Genomic DNA, 23919 nt, shown 5'->3' on the forward strand with positions numbered 1-23919 from the left:
TATTGTTGGAAAGTAATGAACAGGCCATGTTTAAGTCCTGTCAGAGGCAAAAAGCAGAGGGAGCCAGTTTAGAGCAGGTGCAGATAGCTCAACACATGTGCAGCTGTTGCCAATGGAAAGCATAACCCAGAAAAGGTGACTGTTGAGGCTGCTCAGGTGGCTCAGTGGTCAGAGCTCAATCCCTAGGACCCGCATGGTGGAAAGAAAGAACTAAATTCATCTCCACAGGGGTTGTCCCTTGATTTCTAAATCATTCTCTGGAACATATACACCGATACACACTTACACAAATTAGTAAGTGTAATAAGATATTTTAAAAACTTTAAATGATGACTTAATAGTATCCATCAGCTCTGTTGCCTAAAAGAAGGCCAGATCAGTGATGCCTTTAGTCCTAGCACTTGGGAGGCAAAGGCAGGTAGAACGCTATGAGTTCAAGAACAGCCAGGGCTATATAGTGAGACCCTGTTTCAGAAAAATAAATAAATAAATAAGCTGCAAGCTACTGAGCATAAATCCCATACATTGGGAAGAAGCAGGGAGGGAAAGTGAGCAGCAGTGGGGAGGGGAGAAGGGCAGATGGAGAAGGATGGGAGCCTAGGAGACCAGCTGACCAGTTGCCTTTAGAGAAAGCTGGCTTGAATTTTTTTAAAAAAATCATTCAATTTTATATTTTAATAAAAAATTCATACAATACATTTTTATTATTTCCCCCACCCAACTCTTTCCAGATCCTCTCCACTTCCCTACCCACCCAACTTTATGCTCTCTCTCTCTCTCTCTCTCTCTCTCTCTCTCTCTCTAAGCATATGAATACTTTTCCAGCATATATGTATGTGCACCATGTTGATGCCTGGTGCCTACGTAGGTCAGGAACTGGAGCTACAGTTGTGAGCCAACATATGGGTGTTGGGAACCAAACCCAAGTCCTCTGCCCCCAAAAGTGCTCTCAACCCCTGCTGAGCCATTTCTCTGCTCTCTAACAATTTTTTCCCCTCGAGACAGAGTTTTACCTATCCCCCAGGTGCCATCAAGCCTGGGTTATGTGGTGCTGGATATTAAAGCCAGGTTTCCTGACTGCTGGGCAAACACTCTACCAACTGAGTCACACTCCCAGCCCCCTCAGGAAGGCTAAAGGCCAAAGAAAGACTAGTAGGGTCTCTCTTAGTGGCTCCTCTTCATTCAACCTCCAGCATCAACTGGAGGGAAGAATAAACCCCTGAAAGATGGTGGTGCAAAATTCAGGAAAGGCTCCTAAACCAGAGCTACTGCTTGGAGAGGGGAGGAAGGCACATGGAGGAGACCACAGGCTGGAGGCTAGTGAGAATCCTTCAGTGCAAGTGTCATAGAGAGCTGTGCCCAGGCTCAGTTTAGAGAAGATCTTACCTTTAGGGAGTGCAGCTAAACACTTGGCATCAAGGCCTCTCCTGTGGTTGGCAGGCTCTTCTTTATCGTCTAAGCAAAACTCTTTCTGAAAGCTAAAAGTTATTCCATTAATACAGCATTAAGTCAAGATGTTGAATCAATAGCAAAAACACTAAGCATAAAAACAATGCTGCTGGTGGTGGCACACACCTTTAGTCCCAGCACTCGGGAGGCAGAGGCAGAGGCAGGCGGATCTCTGTGAGTTCAAGGCCAGCCTGGTCTACAAGAGCTAGTTCCAGGACAGACTCCAAAAGCCACAGAGAAAACCTGTCTCAAAAAAACCAAAAACCAACCAACCAAACAAACAAACAAAACCATGCTGTCATTCAAACATAAATGTGTGTTTTATACTGATTACCTTTTCATTTATTTACATTTATGTTAATATGATAATTTGTATATATGTGTTCAGCTATGTAATTGCACTGGTATTAGTGGCTTCTTGTGTGTGGTGGAAAAAAAAAAAACACAAAACATAGCCAAACCTGTGAATTGTATCCCTCTATTCAGACTGGTAACACCCTCTTGATCCCAGAACAGCCGAGTATGTTAGGTTTACACACCCAACCTTCCTGGGCTACAACCTCTGCCTCAGAAGGCCAGTAGCTTATGGAGGAAACCTGGATGCTTTTTCCAGTGATAAATTATATTAACATTACATGTGCTTTCAAACCACTAAATAAAATAGCAGCGTGGGCAAAGGGGAGGAAAGGCCGGTGAAAACTTGTAAGTGAAAGGGGAGACTAGTAAAGGAATGGAGCATGTCCTCATACTTCCCTGTACACTGACCCTAACTCCAGCTACCATCCCCAGTAACTCCACAAGACTCCAGCTCAGCACAACTTGGAGGAGTCTAAATGCCTGGTCAATGGCCTGCCTGCTTTGCAATTTCCTGCTGCAGTTTGAATATTTCTACCAGGGATGGCTTCTTGCTAATTACCAAAAGGTAAATTAGAAGACAGGGGAGGTGAAACCCTGTTGCCTCATAATTTAGGCTTTTTTTTTTTTTTGCCAGTGTCTAGCATACTATATTTCTTGTACACATACAGATCCTTCAGCCACTGGCACGTTTTACATTTGGTGTCCTGCCACTTGTAGTCAGTTCACAAGAAATAATAGCAATGGCTTATTAACTCCAGTGTCCCATTGAGTCAAGGTCACCAAAGTGTTTCCCTTCCAATTTATACTTTTTCTATCCTTGAATAAAAAATGCCTCCCTCCTCTCTCCTTGTCCTTATCTTTCTTTTTCTTATTTATTAGATTTATCACAGTTAAGATAATCTGCTAGGGAAAGGTTAGGGAATAAGCCTAAGGTGCCATTAAACCATGCCATTGACATGAACTATGGGTGACTCAAATAATACATTTGTATTTTTGTTAACTGTTATCCTGAGCCATGGTTCTAATTCATTTTATACTTAGATGAGCATGGCATACAGCACGGAGACTTTCCTGTGTAGTGTGTTTATAGGATCCACTCTGCAATTTCAAATGCAGATTCAAAAAACTCATTACTATGATGTGAAAGACCAAGTCCTTTGTAGCAAAGTGTCAGGGCCACAATGGATTAGGGACAAGAGCATGTGAGGGGAAGTGGGGCTGGCACGGGGGTTGGTCCTCCTACCACAATGATGTACCCGTTGTGAGCCAAGCCTGAGTGTATCAGGGATGTCTGCACCTGCACTTACTATTGTCTGACTGTGTGTGGGCCGTGGCCCACAGGGAAGAACCCAATGCAGCCACCTTGTGTGGCACACCCTTTCACTGTTGCATTATCGTACGTCAGCAATGTGCTACAGGGTCTGAGCTCAGTAGGTAAATCAGATGGACACCCATAATGCCCAGAGGACAAGGAAATTGACAACAAGTACTCACAAGGACAGGTGGGTAGATGCATAGAGGGAAGTAAGAAAGGAGCATGGGTGGGAGGAAAAAAATGACAGGAGGAACAAGGTTAAGATTTTTCTTAAAAAATCAAAAGCTCCCTGATGAACAGATCCAAAAGAGGTAGGTGAGAGGAAAAGAGAGCTAACACCTCCTTAAAATGGCAATTAATTACAAGCGACACAAGCACACATTCTATTCCCCAACTGGTTCCCAGGAACAGCATGGTGTATAGAAGAGTCACTATTGCCTGGGAATACTGTTCAGTCAGCTTGCTTTACACAGACAGACAGACAGATGCACACACATACTCACACACACATTTTGGAATTGAACCTGGTACTTTGCACAGGCTAGGTAGAAGCTATACCACTGAGTCACGCCACCAGCTCTTGATATAACTAAATAATATCCTGGGCAAAAACATACAGCCAAACAAACTCATGGGTTAGAAATGTAAGAGCCCCGGGGGTGCTGGGCATGAAGGTCACTGGGAAGCATTTGCCTAGCATGTGTGAAGCCATGGGTTCTTTCTATTCCCGGCTCTTGAGAAGGAAACAAGGAGGGATTTAAGGGATTATCTTAAAAGCGGCCATGTATCTCCAAAACATAAGAGTTCTTGAACGAAGGCCACATTACCTTTCAGATCTTCTTTGATGTGGGAATCCAATGAAGCCTAGGTTTTTCTTGTTGAAATCTAAGGAAAAAGAAATAACACAAAGTGAAAATAGTTACACAGTCACTTAAGAACATTCAGACGGCGAGATACCTTTCAAATTCCCCTTGAACTTGTAATTTAAGTAAAAATGACATTATTAACCAAATAACAAAACTGACATCTTCTGAGGATCAAACTTGACACAGAAATCTCACGCACAAAGCCCTGGTTTGCTTTCTTCCCTTCTGAAGAAGCCTCTGTACAGCTCACGGGTTAAACAAATATTCTGACATCCTTTAAAGCCATGTCAACTTATTACAGAAAAAAAAAAAAACCCAAACTTGAAACAGTTAAATATCAAGTAACAGTTATATACTGAGGAGGGGGAAAAGAGAAATAATTAAGTGAATTGGGTCAAGATAACCAGAGATAATGAGGTACTGTGCCTGGTAGATTAGAGATTGCATTAGAGAGGGTGGAGAGGTGGGAGGGGTGCTGAAGAGCAACGGGTGCCTCTGTTGTGTCTTTTCTGCCTGTGTTCAGATCTAGACAACACTGTGCATGGTGTGTGGGTATGCGTGTGGAGGTTGGAGGACAACCTGCAGGAGTTGGTTCTCTCTTTCTACCATGCTCATCCTTAGAATTGAACTCAAGTCATTGAATTTGGCCACCAGAGCTGCCTGCGGAGCAATCCCACTGGACAGACTCATTTATTTTTGAAGATAGGATATATGATGTAAAGACAGCTGGTAACAATTCCACACAGGAAAATCACACATCCAGGGTGAACGTGTTAATGAAAACCAGGTGGAGACAGGATTTATGATGGTCTCACAGCCAGCAATCTGGTTTACAGCTTCAGACACAGTGACCAAACACAAACAGACCTGGGACAGAAACTCCTTCCCCCAAGGAAGTATCTTTATGGTCTACTATTTAGAATCAGAGCCCAAGGGGTCGGGTAAAGGTACAAGATATAGCAGATGCCAACACTTCTTTATCCATCAAAACACATCTCAAGTCCTAGAAACTGGAAATTAGGGTCAACAGGGAGGCATAGTGAAATGAAGAGTATAAAGCCAATTAGACATCCAGGTTTTATTCCAAGCACACACATGCATCCTGTCATAAATCTGAAGAAAGACAATTCTGATTTTTTTAAAAAAAGCTAACAAATGTCATAAAAGGAAGTTCCTGAATTGTTCTAATCTAGTCCCAACAGAGCACTTGTGCTATGAAATATTCTGGGTAGATAATGGCTGGATTTCAAATTGGCATTTAAATACCCACAGCATCTCACTTTTGTTCAGCACACATATGTAACAACACTACAGCAACCAGACAGGAAGCACTTCTTTCTCTGGGCTGGAAAAGAAGGCACTGGAAAGACAGTAATTTCTCCAAACTGTCTCACATAAAGAGTTAAAAAAGACTCTCTCACCACTGCCTGCTGGAAGGAAGCTTGCATGCAAGATATGTAGTTTCAGAGAATATTTTAGGTACAGTGCAGCATATCTAGAATTTGATACAAAGTTTCGAATTTAATTAGCAATGTTGCTGTATAAATACTTTTGTGGTTTAGCCGTAGAAAGAGAAAAAAGACATTTTCAGCAATTACAAGCGTAGTTAGGGACTCGGATAGTTAAAGCATCCTTCCTGACAGTCAGCTAGATGACTAGCTGGATGCTGGAGAATGCTGGAGTCCACAGCAAAGACGTTAGAAAATAAACACAGAAATGCATTTTCCATATTTCCCATCTTACCTTGTTTCTCAGAAAATCTGAAGGCTCCCAGGCAGCTAGAAAGCGCTGGGTTTCTGAACATGGTTGCACACAGAACACTGGGACACCACCAGCCTGATTTGACAGCTAATTCCTAACCAGCAATGGCCATGGGCCGGTCTAAGCAAAATTGGGTTGCAAATTTCCAGAGTGCAGGGCTAGAGTGAGCAACCAGGCACGTGTGTCTTGGAGCTTACAGTGAACACAGAGCAAAAGGCTGCAACAAATCAAACCCCTTCGTCAGATTACAAGCAGAAATTAGAGCTGTAGATGCTGCTGCAGACAGGGTTCCAGAGAGAGGGCATTTTGGATTATGCCACAGCAAGGCCTTTGGGGATCACAGAGAATGCTCTGCCCAAAAAGACAAGGCTGAGACTAACTATCGTGCCAGTGCTGAAAAGAACTCGCCCACTTTCCCTAGAACCAAATAGCCCCAAAGAAGAAAACCCCAAAGAGAGACTCAGCGTGTTGGGGCTCGGTGAGGTGCCTAAGTGTTCCCAGGCTGCCCCAAGCTTGGCTTTGGCTGAACTAAATAAAATATTTCACTTAACCAGGAGCCAAAGATTCATACTTAAGAGTTAAGATTTATAAGCAACATATGAGCAAAACTGTGGAAAAAGAAAAGGCAGATATTACCAGGAGGGGCAACCATTTTAATTTGAGACAGAAGCCGTAAAGGCTGCTGCCTGCTCGCTTCAACTGCAGCCTGAAACTGGTGGTCTCAAATCCGGATAACAAATTTGGAAGAACAATTGACAATAATTAGAGATGGATTGTTTCCTCCCTACAGAGGGACATTAAAGAAACCCACAGGAAACAGGCTCCATTACAGTTTAAGGAAACAGGGCTAAGGAGGTAACCTGATTCCAGGAGACTACTAGTAGTAGATATGGAGCCATGGGATCAACTGGGAGGTGGTTCAAGATCATTATCTACCCCAACTCTGTGTAGTGGCAGGGACCCCGAGTTTGTCTGCCTGTGTATCTTCAGTCCTGAACATTTATTTGTATCTAACTGGCATATAGTAGGTCTGCAGTAAATATCTGCAGAATGAAATGGTGGAATAGCCTTTTCGGAAAGCTATAAAGATACTTTGGACCTTAGGGCCTACCATCAAACCAGATCAGCTTAAATGAAGAAGCAATGGATGGACGGACGGACGGATGGATGGATGGATGGATGGATGGATGGATGGATGGATGGATGGACAGATGGATGAATGGACGGACAAGTGTGTTACTTTTTGAAACTAAAAGATACCCTACACTCTTAATATAGGAACACTTGCCCGCTAGCTGGTGGAACTGTTTTGGGAGGCTACGGAATATCTGAGGAAGGAAGCATGGCTAGCAGAGGTGGGTCACTGTCCAAGCTCTCCACAACAGATCCCATTGTGCTTTCCTGCCAAGATGAAACATACGCTTTTAAGCCAAGAGCCAATATAAATCCTTCTCCTTGTTGTTTCTGTCAGGTGACTTGCCATATAGTGCCAAGAGGAACTAAGACAGTGTGAGACTGTAGGACACCAGCAGTCAGGGGCATTTTTGGTGTTTCCTCTACATGCTCAGTTACCTCTTTTAGCCCAGGAAGAATACAGTAAATGCGGTTGTTAAAAATTAAACAAACAAACAAACAAACCATGGAGGAACAATAAGTACTGTGGAACAATACAGTTCACTACTGGGGAAACCGCTGAACACTCATCTTCTGAGCAGGGGATGGATGTCATGTGAACTCTGTAGAGTGTGGGAAACCACGCTTGGGAACCAAAGACAGAAGAAGGGGATTGGAAGAATTACCAGAATTGTTGGCCTAGCCTATTAGCCCTGACACAAGACACAAAGCAGACATCATGGAAGAAAGACAAAGTTCTTTATGAAACAATGGGTATAAAATGTTCTATCTGTGGGGAGCCAAGTGAGATCAAAAAAAGCTATATTTCGTGTCAATAGAAAGCAGCCATGAGGGACTGGAGAGATGGTTCATTAGGTAAGGATACTTGCTGTGGTACATGATGAATGGCAGAGGGGACAGCACAACACAGATCAACGCTCAGACTACAGGGGTCCTTGCAATACAAGTGACAGCTGTCCTTGTAGAGGTCCCTCTTGTAAAGGAGACTATGGAAACCACCAGTTACCAAATGGTAGCCCATTTGTAATGATGTGAACACCTGCGTCCTTCATGTCCTCACTTCTGTGCTTAGTGCCTGCTGGCACTGGACCCACATGTCCTCCCCATACCTGCCAGGGAGAGCCTGTTATGACTCCATTGCAGATGAGAAAGCTGAGATGAATATTTCCTGGGCAGATATAAAGTCTATTCAACACAGCTATCGAGGGCACAGTCAGACCAAAGAAATTTCCTCAAAGTTCACCTTGGTGTGTCAGTGTGTTAACTTGCTCCAGTACAGGGAGCTCCAGTACAGGGAGCACGAGTAAAATGTGAGCCAAAGGACATGGGTGACACCCAGGTAGTTGCAGTACCTCAAAGTTCCCTGGACAATTCATTGGGGAATCTACCAGAGAATCTCCCAGTTAACTGTTCATCTATCACATGACCCAGGGAGGGGCCTTGTGAGGGTCTTTATAAGGGAATATTTATCCACATGGTCTCCAAAGAGTCTCCTGTTGGGGAATCACAGCTGCTCTGATTCAAGATGGCAGTGGTCATGTCCAAACCAGAGGAAATAACTGCCTAACAGATAAAGTGTGTGTGTGCACAGATGGGCTACTTAGAAAACGTCTGTGCTTTAAATTTTACCTCCTTCAGTCCCTGCCACCCTGCCTTCCTTCCTCCTCTCTCAGATTGCATCTCAAGTATCTCAGGCCAGCTTCAGACTCACTCTGCAACCCAAGGTTGAACTTGAACTTCCAAGCCTTCCTTCTCCACCTCCAGAGTGCTGAGATTACAGGCAGGCACCACACAAGGATGTCTAGTTTATGTAATGCTGGGGGTTGAACCCAGGGTTTCATGCATGCTAGACAAACATACTGCCAACTAAGATACACCCCTGGTCCTACAAAATGTATTTCTAAAGGCAAAACAGCATTCTCTGGCTAGTGTGAAGAAAGCCAGAGAAGGGAATGACAGTGAGGTCAGAATTAGATGAGAATATATGTGATCTTACTCTCAATTGCAAACACATAACTGATCCCTACATGGTAACTATATATATTGGGGAGAGTTGGTACACATTTGCTTCTGTGACAGCCTTCTGATGCCACATTGTACCACCCAATGAAGACAAAAGCACTCCCAGTCTTCTTGGAAAACTGAGCTGAATGGCATGGAACAACCATCCAAATATATACTACTGTGAGCTAGTGACAATTTCTAATTTTTTTAATTTTTAATTTTTTTGGTTTTTCCAGACAGGGTTTCTCTGTGGCTTTGGAAGCTGTCCTGGAACTAGCTCTTGTAGACCAGGCTGGTCTCAAACTCACAGAGATCCGCCTGTCTCTGCCTCCTGAGTGCTGGGATTAAAGCAGTGTGCCACCACCGCCCTCATGACAATTTCTAAAATCAAAATGTGCCATAGAAACTGTTTTACCCAAAGCTTGAGTACACGTCTAAAGATAGTGGCCAGCCTGAAATTCCAAGGCTGAAGATATGGTTTTATTGCCTCACAAACGAGTCTGTTGTATGTCAGAACAACCATAAATGGTATTCCCAGGTCTTTGGTGGGTTTTATTTATGTCCTTAATCTGAGGGAGAATGGCTTGACTTGTAGTCCTACCAGTGGGAGGCCATTTAGGCTCTCTCATTTCCCTTTTCTCACATGCAAGTTCTTCATGAATTCCACATTCCTCTTCCCCCACTGTGTGCTTCCTGAAGTGCTCTGTGGATCCTGCTTCATGGTAATATTTTGGATAAGTCTGCAAATAAAATTTTACCTTCCATCATGATGTAAGGTAATTTAAAACAGGCTATGTGTGCAGAGATGAAAAGGGCAGAAAAACTTTCAACAATAAGATATATTACAACTCACAGCTGCCTCTTTATCAGATGTGTTGAAAGAAAACCATGCTTTTTTGTATGACAAAATTCCCTTTTTGAGGCAAAGGCTTACTGAAATCTTCTTAAAGAGTCATTAGTGTCTTTGAATAAAGTTTCAAATGAAAAGTGTCAACAATTGTCATGAAAAAAAAATGACCATAAAGACTTCAAGTTGAATTAGGGTCTCTTGTTAATGATTTTTGGACAGAAAAGTTGAGGTTCCCTAGGCAAATGGGCAAAGGATTCCCAGAGTAACAACAGAAGACTAAAGGGAGGCTCATGTTTATAGAGTGCACTGGGGTGAGGGTGTGGCTCACCAATGCATGGCATGTACTTGCCCAGAATGCACAAGGCCCTAGGTAGGCTTAACTGCCACTATCACAACATGAACAGACAAGTAACAAAGTAAAATGAACAATGAAATAGGCATACAATGGAGCATTATCCAGCCTTCAAAAGGAATGGTGTTCTCACACATGCTACACGAGGGAAACCAAAGCTAGTATACTAGCTGAGATGAACCAGCCAAATATTCCATGGCTCCATTTATCTGAGGTCCCTGCAACAGTCAAATACAGAGTCAGGGATGGAAGAGTTCTAGGAAGAGGAAAAGATGTCTCAGGTGTGTCCAGAGTATCTAGGGAATGGCACTAAGAACATGTGTAACCTGTGTGAAGCATCAACCCACCAACGTTCTGGAACAAGATTTGGGCAACATGGGGGCTGGAGAGATGGCTCAGAGGTTAAGAGCACTGACTGCTCTTCCAGAGGTCCTGAGTTCAATTCCCAGCAACCACATGGTGGCTCACAACCATCCGTTATGAGATCTGGTGCCCACTTCTGGTGTGCAGATATACATGGAAGCAGAATGTTGTATACATAATAAATAAATAAAATCTTAAAAAAAGACTTGGCCAACAAAGTCCCACCATTTACTGAGAACAACATGTATGCAGCACCTCTGGAAATACTGTGGGGGTTGCATGTAGCAGCTTCACTGAGAAAGTACGCTCATGCAGCCGGAGAGCCGACACTATCTCAGTCACCAAGCGAGGCAGAGGAAGGCTTCTCCCAACCCCGTCCCTCCATATCACGGCTCGATGGTTTTTACATAGACAGATGCAAGGAAACACCAATTGCTAGGAGGGTTTTCATGAGTCTTCCAGTGCAGGTGGTGACATGATACCTGATGGCTCACGTGTGTTCTAGAACTATAGAAGAAAGACTGGAAGGAGCTTTGACTATCCCTGGGACCCTTGAAAGGCATCTTAAGAACAACAATGGCAATGATCAACATCCTGCCATCCAGAGGCTGCCAATGTTTTCCACTGGTATCATTAATTGGTACCCAATATGCACTTCGAGCTCTCAGAGGAGACTCCCAGGGCATTTGCTAACTAGTGGAGGAACACCAGTAAGATATGAATGCTTCTAATACCTTTACTCAGGTGTCACTTTCGCCAGGGAGGCAGATTGGGTTCCCAAGGGAAGATTGTGCAGGAAAATGGAATACATAGTCCTTGCTGGGTTGGAATGGCTAGATATGTTTATGCGAACAAGTATGTTCAATGCCTCATATATAAGGCAAATGATGTCAGGTCGGAGTGGCCTTCCAAGCCACATAATGGTTAAGCATAAAAGCCTCCCCAACTTCACGGGATTATAACAGGGTTCAAAGTTGAAACATCAGTGTAAACATCACATAAAAAGCCAGGTGATGTCCAACCAGAAGTCATGGGGTTAGATGGGGAACACTTCTTGGAAAAAGTGCTGGTGAGCGAGCTTATCTAGGAGGGAGGTAATAGCTGTAGTGGGATGAGGAAGAAGAGGTGGGTGGATCAGGCACTCAGCTGGGAGGAGAACTTGGGAGCAAAGGTGTAAATGGAACCTGTGAGACCACTGGGACATGGGAAGGGAGGCTGCGGGCAGTCTCTGTAACCCCGGTGCCACCTCTGAAGTTCAGCAGGAAAAAAAAAACAGTGAAGTGCAAATTCTCATCATATGTTGACACTGAGCTAAAATATATCATGCTGTATTTTCAGACAGGGAGAAAATACCTAGGAAAGGAGATGTTGTAACCTAGCATTTTTTTTTTTTTATATGTGGTTTTGAGGTCCATAGACAGTGGGATGGAAAGGCATATAAAAAGATATATTATCTGTCTGTCCAACCATTTACTCATCTATCATCTATCCTCCCTCTTTCTTCTTTAATTTCTTTCTTTCTTCCCTCATCGATCACATGTTCATATTCTCTCTCCGACTCCCCCTCCCCTTCTCTTTCTCACATACTCTATCTCTCTCTTTGTAACCCTCCACAGATATTCATAATCTGGCCTATGTCTTGGTTTCCATCACCTCACATAACCCAATAACCACCATATCACTGGCTGTCTGAGGCTTGTGCAGCAAAGGGTTGCCCAGGATGTACCGAGGATTCAGTGTTGTGAGTTTATGGTGTGAACTGGAACTGGTGTCCCATTATCTGCACAACTTTTCCAGCTCAGTTAGCACCTCATCCCAGTTGGGATGCAGCTCAGTGGGGGAGAGGATGCTTAGCACACATGAGGTCTGGTCCTAATCTCCAGCACTACTTTATTCTTATCCCAATGACCTTTCCTGACTTCTGCAGTGTACACAGTCCGTTCTCCATGTTCTTGGACCAAATATGTAGTTAAGTCTATGATAGCATCTGTGCTGAATACCTACAGATGTTTTTGTCATTACTACTTGTGCTGGCTAATCTTATGTCACCTTGATACAATTAAAGTTATCTCAAGGGAGGGGACCTCAATTGAAAAAAAATGTGTCCATAAGATTCAGCTGTAAGGCATGTTCTTAATTATTGATTGATGGAGAGGACCCAGCCCATTGTAGGTGGTGCTGTCTCTGAGCTGGCGGTACCAGGTTCTATAAGAAAGCAGGCTGAGCAAGCCAGGGGAAACAAGCCAGTAAACAGCACCCCTCCATGGCCCCTGCATCAGCTCCTGACTCCAGGATCCTGCCCAATTTGAGTGCCTGTCCCCAGTTCCTTCAGTGATGAACAATGTGGAAGTGTAAGACAAATAAACCCTTTCCTCTCCAACTTGCTTGTTGGTCATGGTGTTTCATCATAGCAATAGAAACCGTAACTAAGATACTACCTAAACAGTATAGTGTAACAGCTTCTTATATCTAGAGATGATTTAAAGGAGGGTGTGTTTAAATTACATTTGGATACCATGGAATGCTGTTCAGAGTATTTTAGCATCTTGTGCTAGAGTCTCCTCTGGGAGTCCTAGAAATCAATGTCTGAAGGACATGGAACACTCAGTGACCAAGTGAGTCCCTTCCTTTAGTGAATTTCCAGACTATAGAAAAGACATCACCTATCAAGCTAAGGACACATTTTTAAACAAAGTGCCAAGGCCCTCAAAACCCTGGCTACCCACTGATTCCTTTGAAGTATTTCTCTTGCTTCCTCTGGGCCAATCATGTGCATATGCCCACCGTATCCATAAGCAGTTCTCTCTAGGTAGAAAGAGACACAGGTCCTTGGAACCTTATACCACCCAGAGCCACATTCAAAGAGAAGCTGCCTTTGCTCCAGGGTGACCGTGAGAACCCAAATCCTGACAGAGGAGCAGCTAGGAGCAGCATGTCAGAGTCTGTAAGCTGTGCTGTCCTAGACAGATGCATGTTTAATACTGCTATTACTGTTCCAGTGTAGCTTGTCACTTAACAGTAGTCAAGATGGTTAAACACAGCTGGATGATGCAGCATAATCCACGGAGTCAGTGATTGACTTTCTTCCCTTTGAAAAGGCAAAGCATAGGCTTGAGGATGGAGCTCACTGGAGCCCTGAATTCCATCCCCAGCACCCCAAGCAAAAACAAGACAAAAAGCAAAACAAGTAAATATACTCCAAAGAGTGGTTACTCCTTTAACATCAAACCTTTTCTTTTAAAATGCATGTTAATTTCCCTCTCCCATTAAAAAGTTTATTATTATTACTCGTGTGTGTGTGTGTGTGTGTGTGTGTGTGTGTGTGCACATGCGCACACGCGCATGTGTCTGAGCTCAAGCGTGAAGACAAATTGTGCAGAGGTCAGAGGACAACTTTGTGGAGTCAGTTCTCTCCATCCACCTTTATGGGAGTATCAGGGGTAGAGCTCAGAGCCCCAGGCTGGCACTGTAAGTGACTACCCACTGAGCTCCCTCCTCACCTCATCAATCTGTCTTTCATCCTTAAGACTATGTGTAAATTATGTTGACCTGCCTCTGTCACCTGGCAGAATGCACTCAGGCAGTACCCTAGTCAGCCCAGGGTTCCATGACTACTAACTAGTCTGCACTCAGGTGCAAAGGACCTCATTAAAAGACAGACCTCTGCCCACTTATGCTTTCTTTTCCCTCTTTCCCGCTGTTCCCCTGGGGCAGACAGGACTTTTCCCATCTCCCTCTTCTGTCCTCTCTCTGTCTCTGTGTCTCTTTACCTCTTTTCTTACCTCCCCCCTCAATAAGGCTTTCAATTAGTTTCCTCTACAGGGCTCTGTTTCCCCATCCACCAGCTGTCCATCACCCGCCCTAGGACCACAAGGATCATGGTCGAAGTGTGGGACCACGGTCCTGCCACCTGCCATCCCAACTACATACTTGGAGCATTTGCCTAGCATGCTTGAGGTCCTAGGTTTTTTAGCTACCCTACCCCCATACCAAAAGAGAAACAAACATTTCAGATAAAGTCCATACTTTATAGAGTGATTCAGTACATGCTACACAATAGAAAGATCCCCATGAAAACAAGATAAAACATTTTATCCTATGAGAAGTCATTCCTTACTACAGACTCCTTATTTTCTAACCATATCATAAAGCCTGTCTGCCAAAAAGCCCACATATTCGTAGAGGGCTATAATTAACTGAACGGTACTAGGCCATGCCTCCAGGGTGTGCACTCTCCTGCTCCTCACAGAAGAGTCCACTGCAGCAAGCCTTGCCAGTCTGTCCTCAGACACCAGCCTCCAGGGTCTGCCTAATAAGGTCATCTGCAAGTTGACTGGCTGGCTTGTAGGTCACCCACTGTTTACCCTGTAAACTGGGCTGGCAGGCAAAGCAGGAGCCTACCTTTGGCAGACAAAGGGTTACCCATTGCCAAAACCTCTAAAAGGGCTGTGCTGAGACCATTAACATAATAATAGAAACTCCTCCCAGCAGAGAACAGACTCCTTTGACTCTACTTTTACCTGGTAGAAGTAAGTGTCGCTTCCCAATGGCCTGGAGCTATTAAAAGGGAATTTCTTTTTCTGACTTCTTCCAGGCCTTTGAAGGTTCATCAGGGAACTCTCAAAGGCAGTCCTCAGAGGAGGCATGCACATTTCTCTAGGCAGTTCCCTGACTTCAAAATAGCAACCTATGGTGGCAAATACACCCATGTCCTGGAGGTTAATGAGTGATTCCCTGGATCAGGTGCAGCCACAAATCTATAGCATTCCAGAAAATAAGCAAACACCGATAGAAAATACATTTCCGTATTTTTAGAGAAGGAAGCTGGGTGCTGATCACACCATACTTAGATACAAACATTCATTATTGTGATTCTAGTAAGACTCAGCTCAGAGACTGCCAGGCCCCTTGCACTTCTATATAAGGAGAAGCAGCAGGATGCCCTACACACCACCCCTCCCTGTGCACAAGTCTCCTCTAGCTTCTAGCCATCTGTCCCTTTGTCATTCCACTCCAGAAGGCATACATCCCCAAAGTTTTAAACGGCGGCTTCTAAATTCCAACAGGGTCTCATAGGAGATTCAAAACTGGGGCAAATTTGGGAAGGGCAGATCAAGGAGATAGGAACATATTCAGGGGCAGAATTTATGGGAACCTTAATTCAGAGTCCTGAAGGTCAAATGTATGGCCACACCCCTCCCCCCTACCCCCAAAGCTCCATCGTCCTACTCTTCTTTTCATTACTGTTGTGTCCAGTATGAAGAGTTTGGCACTCACATATCATTTCTCTATAATTTCTTAGTGACTCAATAGTTAGCACGCAGCAGACATTCTTTGTTTCTCTGGGGAATAGAGTTTGTGGAGAACTATGAAAAACAGAGGTCTATCACATGCTAATGTGTTAGGGGTGTAAATGTCAGGTCAACCTCTAGTTTTCCTTAATCTAAGTCAAATAGTTCCCAGGGGATTCTTGGTGGTGGAGATTCCTGTCTAGGGACATCAACAGCATGAGCTCCCTTACTGAGCACAGCACAGTGGTGTCCTATCCCAAAGCATAGATGCTAAAAATTAAAGCATCACTCACAGTCAACACTCCTTTCGCTTACAACCTTGATCTTGGAGGAATCTGCTTTGGCTTTTCTAAATCAGACAAACCAGGCAATAACCTCATCTTCCAACAGATGTGCTTCGGTTTTCTTACAGACACTGTCTGGTTAATGAACCCCTTTGCCCTGGTAAGGCTAGGAAAGTAAACATCAGCTTTGACACCTTTTAGGATTTAAATTCCCATATCAAAAGATGGAGACATCTCAGTTTTGTTCAGAGAAAGCTACTTCCTCCTGGTCAAAAGAGTAGAATCTATATTCTACCTGACATTCTAAACTACCTTTTTGCTTCCTCCCCTCAACAGTAAATCCAGCTGGGCCTGCCAATCACCTAGCCAGGGGACTGCCCCCGACTCCCCACCCCATCCCACCCCAGCACCCAGGAAAACCACTTAAAGCTTGTTAAGGAGATGGGAGGAGTAGTTATCCCTTTACTAAGATATTCTTCACACCGAAGCTTGCAGAGCTTCTACCATGGAGCACTGTGTCCTGCCCACTTTTAGTGGAACTTTTCCTTTTCTTTCAGATACCAGCCAAAGCCTGGGTATGCCTTCTCTGACACTGGGCTTTTTTGTTGGTTCTCTAAAGTTCCCGGCCTGCAGCCTACCTTCCATCATGTGACTGTTGGTTCACCACGAAATTGCATTGCTGAGCCTGCCTGCTTTCTCTGCCTTTTTTACTCAAAAGGCATGGCTTACTCTTTCTCAAGCATCTCCTTCCTCTCAGGAACTATTGGAGTTTATAGCTTGATTATCCAGTTTTTTCCCCTCAAACTCTAATAAAATTCTCCTTGGGCTTCCTTTTGAATCTGTTTATAAATTACTTTATCAGCGGGAACCCAAAAAGGAGACTCTAATATCCCTGGTGACAGTCTGGGGGTGGGGTAACACAGGTGGAGTTATTCAATGGTCCACTGTAACACCCAGAAACTATTGGCTGGCTTCTGCGATTGCTTGAGTTCCAGGAGGTTAATTCTTCAAGGAGGAGCTAGCATAGAAGCATTGAGTGTTCCCTCTTTCTCCAGAGGCCACCTCTGTTAGATTCCTAATCAGTATTTCCACTAGGTGCCAGGGAAACAGAGACGGTTTATTCGTTGGCTTCAGATTTTGTGCCCAAGCTCTGTCAGCCAAGATACCTCAGAGACACCTGGGGCTGCAGTATGGCCAGAGTCTACTCAACCATCCATACGTGGTCCATCATCAGAACTCAGCATATCTAAAGATAAGACCACACCAAAGAATACATGGCTGTCTGGAGGTGGTGCAGTCCTTCCATTGCAGCTCCTCAGGAGGCTGAGGCAGGACTGCAAGGACTGCTCACTTATAGATCGAGTTCAAGGCCAGCCTGGGAAACTCATCTCATAATAAAAAGTTTTTTAAAAAGTGTGTGTGTGTGTGTGTGTGTGTGTGTGTGTGTGTGTGTGTGTGTGTGTGTGTGTGATGTAGCTCAGTAGCAGAGCACTTGCCTATTCCCCTCAAGGCTCTGGGCTCAGTCCCCAGCACCAAATAAAAATAAAATTAAAAGAGAGCTAATGAGCTGGATGGCTCCATGGGTAGGAATGTCTGGGTCCCCAGCACCAATGCCAAATGTCATTCACTGGAACCCAGTGCTGTGGGGAACTGTGGCTGGAGGATCGCTGGGGCTTTTGGGCAGCAGCCTAGCCCCCAAATGGTGAGCTCCGGATTCAGTGAGAAAGCCTGTCTCCACAGAGCAAAGTGCAGTGGGACAGAGCAGGACACCAGATGTCTCTGGCCTCCACATGTGTGTACACCTGTGCCGCACAGACAAATGCACATATGCCATGTACACACAGGCATGTGTCACATACACACTACACATACTAAATAAAACCATCAACAATGTGCACAAAATTATTACTGATTTTATTCTAACTTATTATAACACTGTGAAAGAAAAATCCTTTCTTGAAATCCCTGTGCCTCTGTCCTTAACAATGAAGACACTGTCAGGCAGTTATCCTGCAGACATGAGGCACCCAGATAGGCTGCCAGCCAGCCAGCCATTCACACACCTGGCTGGGCTAGGCTGGCCCTGAGGTTGGAATTAGTCACTGTCTGTTGTCTCTGCAGCAGGATGATACCACCCTGCCCCACACTGAAACCACACCAACCATACAGACAGAACAAGGGGCTTTGCCAGGACCTTCTCCTGGACTTAGGGGGTAAAGGGTGCGTCTCCATGTTAACATGTACATTTCATCTTTTGACTTTAGATCAAATATGCTGTTTAATAAGTGGTAGGAAATGTTCTTTAAAATCATTAAAGATTAAATCAGGTCTCAGTGTATACTTGCCTAGCACATACAGAGTTCTGGCCTTGATCCTCAGCACTATAAAAAAAAAAAAAAGAAAGAAAAAAGCCAACTCATTGTTTGTTGTCTATTTATAAGATGTTATTTTTAAACACATTATCAGGCTATTTTCATGGGTGTATTTTTAACTCAGACACATGCTCACCCTGTGCTAAGTTTAAAATATATTGATGCAGTTCTAAGATTTCTCCTGCAGTACTAAGTTTACTCAGCCCTTCTAGCTATGACCAAGAACCAGCTAAAAGTACTAGGTAGGTTTTGGAAAGAATTCCTTAAAAACTCATCCCTTCACTGCACTATATTGACCCCTAGTGGCGAAATAAATTTAGTGCTTTTTTTTTTCTTTGCATTTTTCTAAAGTCAATTTTACAAGTTATAACAAATCTGGAGGAGAAAACATTTTTGTTTAAAACAGCTTGGATATCTCCAAGATATGTATGAAGTGAAAAGTTAGAAAATCTGCTCAGTTATTTATTCAACAAATATTACCAGTGCACTCTCTTACATGTCTTGGGCTGGGGACACAGGGACCCTGGTTCCAGCAATGGGCTCACATATCAAATGTCTAATGATGCCCAGCATGCCTGTGGGCCTTGTGTTCACATGGACGTGCAATGGATTTTATGTATGAGGAATACAAAACACCCAAGCTGCTGTGATTTCATATCACTGGTTTCTTCCTTCAGCACCCCACCCTCATCTAGTACCCTTTGTGCTGAGGGATCCAACTGTAATCCCCACCAAGAGGTTTTCTCATCAGCCAAATAAAAGGCGTTGCCATTTTAACTGTCCATATTATAAACTAAAATATTTACAGTTATAAAAGTGAGGCAGACCCATAAAAAAGTAATAGGTCTTGCCATAAAAACTGATGTGTGGCAATAAATGTTTTGTATGTAAACATTACAACTGTGAACATTGTATTCACAGTCTCCTGTCTGACAGGAGGGAAGCATGATGCCCAGACTACAGGACATTGACTTTGCCTCATTGCTCAGAACCTTAACATTTTGGGTTTTAATGGAAGTATGAGGATGACACCAAGCTGAAATGTGCATCTTCATGGTGTAGATGCATTAGCTGTTACATGGGGCAGCAGAGAGGACTCTCACACCAGCTTGGAGCCCCAGACAAGGTCATGTGAAAGTCTCCAACATGCTCTGGCTACATGTATGAATCCGCAGGCTCCGGTGATTGTTGATGTCCATTCCGAGTGTCAGAGTGGAATGGGAGCAGCTGGCCTTGGCTGTTCCTGGTCTATGTACTGAACCTAGGAGCTACATGTATGTCCATGGCATGTTAAAAGATGTCTCTGAAAGAACTGTCACCAGTTTTCTACATGCCTATGGGTAATATGTGCATTCCATTTGTCAACATATTACCTTTGATATATGACGAGAGGTCAGGGAAATCAGCCTCGTAAAAGCTGAATATGGTCAGGCATAGTGGCATAGGCCTTTAATCCCAGGCTTTGGAAGGCAGAAGCATATGGATCTCTGCAAGTTCGAGGCCACCTGGGTTCTACATAGTCAAAGTGCTAAGCCAGCACCAGTGAGAGCTACAGAGTAAGACCATGCCAAAGACAAAACAAAAAGCTGATATGTTCAAAATACCATCTCACCTTGTTGCTAAGACCCTTCAGCGGACAGTGGAGGCCCTGTAACAGCTATTCAACTGACAAGGGGTCCACAGTAAAGAATCCTCATGGCCATGGAGGAAAGAGTGAGCATTCTATGATCTATGACCCTCAACAAGAACAAGGAGAAATGGCCAGCATGAACAGCCTGTGTTAAAACATGACAAGTGAACTCTGTTAGCTGAAGTCTTCTGGGAGAGAGAGAAAGAGAGAGAGAGAGAGACAGAGAGAGAGAGAGAGAGAGAGAGAGAGAGAGAGAGAGAGCACCACTCAATGGACTTTCAAGGAAAATCTTACGTCTCAACAAAGTTCAAATTATTCATCTAAATATTCCTTCCCACTGAGGCCTAGTTCACATTCCACTGATTCCATGCTACTTAATTTTTCAGGGCTAAAAAAGAGATTGTGGAGACAGGTTCAAATTTAATTCACTTTCTAAATTTTAGGGAAGGGAATTCTCAGGTTCTAATTTACCAATCTGTGTAACAGTTTTACACAGAAATAAGGCTCAGGCCATTCAAGGTCACACATTGAAAGCTATCAAACATGGTGATCTAGTTGTAGGCATTGCCAAGACCACAGATCTGATTTCAGGACTGCACGTAACACTTTTTGATAGCAGCCACGTTGGTATTTAAACAGTTAGAGGGCACTTGTAAAAGACAGCTTCTATAATTACATATGGAATTATAAAGTTTTTGCACATTTAAAGGAGCCTGCTAGGGCTAGAATTGAGACCCACCAGGACACTCTCAAGACCAGCTTGGCTCTGCTGGGGGAGGATCCTGGCAGGGATAGGAAGGTGAGGAGGGGCACTCATCCAGGATGGTTTCTGGATATCTGCTCCAGACTGTAATAGCAGAAATATATTTAACACAATAGAAAGGCATGAACACACAGGCAATCACTGTCAATACCACTCAGTTCACAACCCAGTTTCATGATGGAGAAAGAACAATGACAAATGCAAAATCAAAGCAAAAATACTTGGAGAATCTTTTAAAAATCCTGAAAATACACATTGCACAGGGCATGACTGCTGTTTTCAGCCCACAGAGGGGCATAGAAGATTCCCTCTGGCATCTGACAGCTCTCTGTCATTGTGCTGTATCTTTAGTGACAGTAATTAAGTGACGGCTTGTAGGGGTGCTCTCTGTACTTCACATTCACCATTCAGTTTCTTCCTTTGCCTTTAACTGAGGTGGGTGTTACTGTGCCCTGGGAGCCTCAGACATCCTGTGGCCTCGGCTATGCTGTAAGAGCTCTTCACTCCAGGAAGCACTGTTCCCAGCAGACACGCTCACAAGCCAGGCCCCAGACTCCCCCTTCTGTAGCATTAACCAGATCATTTTTATGACTGCAGTCACACGGTAAAGGCCAACTGTGTGCAGGCCAGCAGGTGTCACAGGTGAGACAACACAGGGCACATGCCCCTCTCTTTCCATGGATGTTAGTCTTAAGCGAGTGCTCCCTCATGCCCAGTGGCCTCTGCAGCAGAGTGCCCATCTACATTCTGACTTTCTAAAGTTCTTTTCTCTGAATACACAGATTCTGGGGAAGCTACATGTTAGAGCAGTTATGGTTCTGGGAAGATGTAGGAGGAAGGGTGATGCCATCCAGGGGTACCACACGCAGCCCCTGGATAGGAGGCCTGAGGGGGATTCCAACCCCTTCCTTAACCATCCTTGTCCCACCTTCTTGTGATGGAAGTCAAAATTCTCAGTGCCTTCTCTGGGCCTTCTATGGAGTTCTTGCCAGGTAGATAGCAATTAAAACACAGCCACATCCACAGATACAGCACACAACGTGCTTGCAATCGTTCACTGCACATTCACGCTATAAAAACGGACACCTGAAAGTATTTCATGATTTACAAAGTGCTTGGTCAACATGGATGGCTTCCTGCAGGCCAGAAGTTCAGTGCTACCATCTTTATTTCACAAATCAAAAATGCGACCTCCAGAGAGGTTTAAACACTGGCCTGTGACAGGCCAAAAGCAGTGTCCTGAGGAGGAACCTGTGTAGCCCTGTTCATGTCGGTATTCAGTCACATAGTACTCAGCATATGGAAGCAACCCACGTGTTCATCAAAGAAGGAGTAAATAAAGTGCATCCATTCACCAAAATTGTATTCATATTTAAAAAGAGGAAGGCTGCAGGCTTGGGGGTGGTGGGGTGCCTGCTGTGAAAGTATGAGGACCTGAGTTCGGAGGCCTAGAACTACGTGAAGTCAGATGTGGCAGTGTTTGTCTATAATCTCAATGCTGGAGACAATATGGGAAGCACAGACAGGAGATTCTCCCAATGCTCATAGGCCAGCTGGCCTTGCATACACACAAGTGGACAAGAGACTCTGCTTCAAACAGGGTGGAGAACAAGACATGACACCTGATTTTGTCTACTGATCTCCATACCCACAAACCCTGTTAGTCCTGGAATTCACTGTGGAGACCAGGCTTGTTGTGGAATATTACTTTAACTATATAAATGTGTATTGCTTTTGTTTATACTGCATTTATTTAATTATGTAAAGATGTGCTGCTGTTTCATCTTGCCTGCCTAAGGTACCAGATTGGTCCAATAAAAAGCCGAATGACCAATAGCTAGGGATAGAGGGATGGCAGGGCTGGCAGGCAGGGCGAATAAGTAAGAGGAGGAACCTAAGCTCAAGAGAAAAGGGAGAGAAGAGAATGAGGGAGAAAGTGAGGGAGACCCCCGCCCCCAGGGCCAATCATCCAGGCAGCCACCAGCCAACCAGAAATGGAGTAGGACACACAGAATGAAAAGAAAGGTAAAAAGCCCTGAGGCAAAGCATAGATGAAGAGAAACAGTTTAAAATAAGTTATAAGAGCTAGTGGGACAAGCATAAGATAAGGCTGAGCATTCATAACTAATAGTAAATCTCCATGTCATGATTTGAGAGCTGGTTGGTGGCCCAAAAGAAAGCCGGGCTTTGGACTCAGAGATCTGCCCTCCTCTGCCTCCTGTGTGCTAGGATTAAAGGTGTGTGTCACTACCACCTGGCACTGTACACACTTTTTTTCCAAAGAGGGCAATTCTAATGTACATCAAAACATAAAAGTTCAAACATTGAATGGTGACTGTCAGCAAAAATGGAGGAGAGGAATTGAGTTGTTATTGTTTAGTGGGTGCAACAAGAGTTTTGGCTTTTCAAGATGAAAAGAGTCCTACAGATGGGTGGTGGCGATGACAGTACATTACAAATGCACTCAATACCACTGACCTATAGACATTTCATATGTTTAGGATAGTCAATCTCTCAGATATATTTTGTTACAGTATGAAAAACTGGGAATAAAACCCCAGAGGACTGTCGAGAGCTGCAGAAAAGACAAAGAGTTAACAAAGGGTTAATGTGGGACTAAGAAAAGGCTGTGCAGTCTCTGCCAGCTCCAGATGATCTTTGGGCCCCTGAGGGCAAATCCATAGACAGAGGGTGCCCAACATGCAAAGGCAAGCATGCCATCAAAACATGTCTCTGCAGTCCTGGTTTCTGTAGGGAAGTGGGAACACAGGACAGCGTGGCCCTCATGCTCTAGAGCAGTGACAATGACGAGTTCTGGGTCCAGGAGAGGGGTCTGGAAATGTAGGTGGGGACAAGCAAAGCAAGAGCCACCATGCTGTGTGAATAGCCTGGTTTCTTTGATTCTGATTCAAACCTTGGCAATGGAGGGCCACCAAGATGCTAGATTTGGATAGGAGAGAAGGCTGGAGAAATGGCTCGGTGGATAGGAGCACTTGCAGAGAACTGGAGTTCAGATCTGAACACCCATATTGGGTAGCAGCTCACAGCTGTCTGTAACTTCAGCTCTGGGGATCTAACGTCCTCTCGTGATCTCTGTGGGTACCCACTGTCATGTCATGCACATATAC

At 44.2% G+C, this 23919-nt stretch overlaps 1 protein-coding gene across 8 annotated transcripts in view; it reads right to left on the bottom strand.

Annotated features, from left to right (window-relative positions):
- Svil (supervillin) overlaps window positions 1-23919 on the bottom strand; it is a 190962-nt gene that overhangs the window by 73874 nt on the left and 93169 nt on the right. For all 8 annotated transcript variants that reach the window (XM_035442780.1, XM_035442779.1, XM_035442778.1 and 5 more), the window contains 2 exons: window positions 3949-4006; window positions 1387-1478 (listed from right to left, as the gene is read on the bottom strand). Coding sequence is in view for 6 of the 8 variants with exons in the window: in XM_035442778.1 (XP_035298669.1) it covers window positions 1387-1478; window positions 3949-4006 (150 nt within the window). In the remaining 2 variants the exon portion in view is untranslated. The remainder of the gene's footprint in view (window positions 1-1386; window positions 1479-3948; window positions 4007-23919) is intronic.

Source organism: Cricetulus griseus, chromosome 3 (assembly GCF_003668045.3).
Source record: "Cricetulus griseus strain 17A/GY chromosome 3, alternate assembly CriGri-PICRH-1.0, whole genome shotgun sequence".
Taxonomy (NCBI): Eukaryota; Metazoa; Chordata; class Mammalia; order Rodentia; family Cricetidae; genus Cricetulus; species Cricetulus griseus.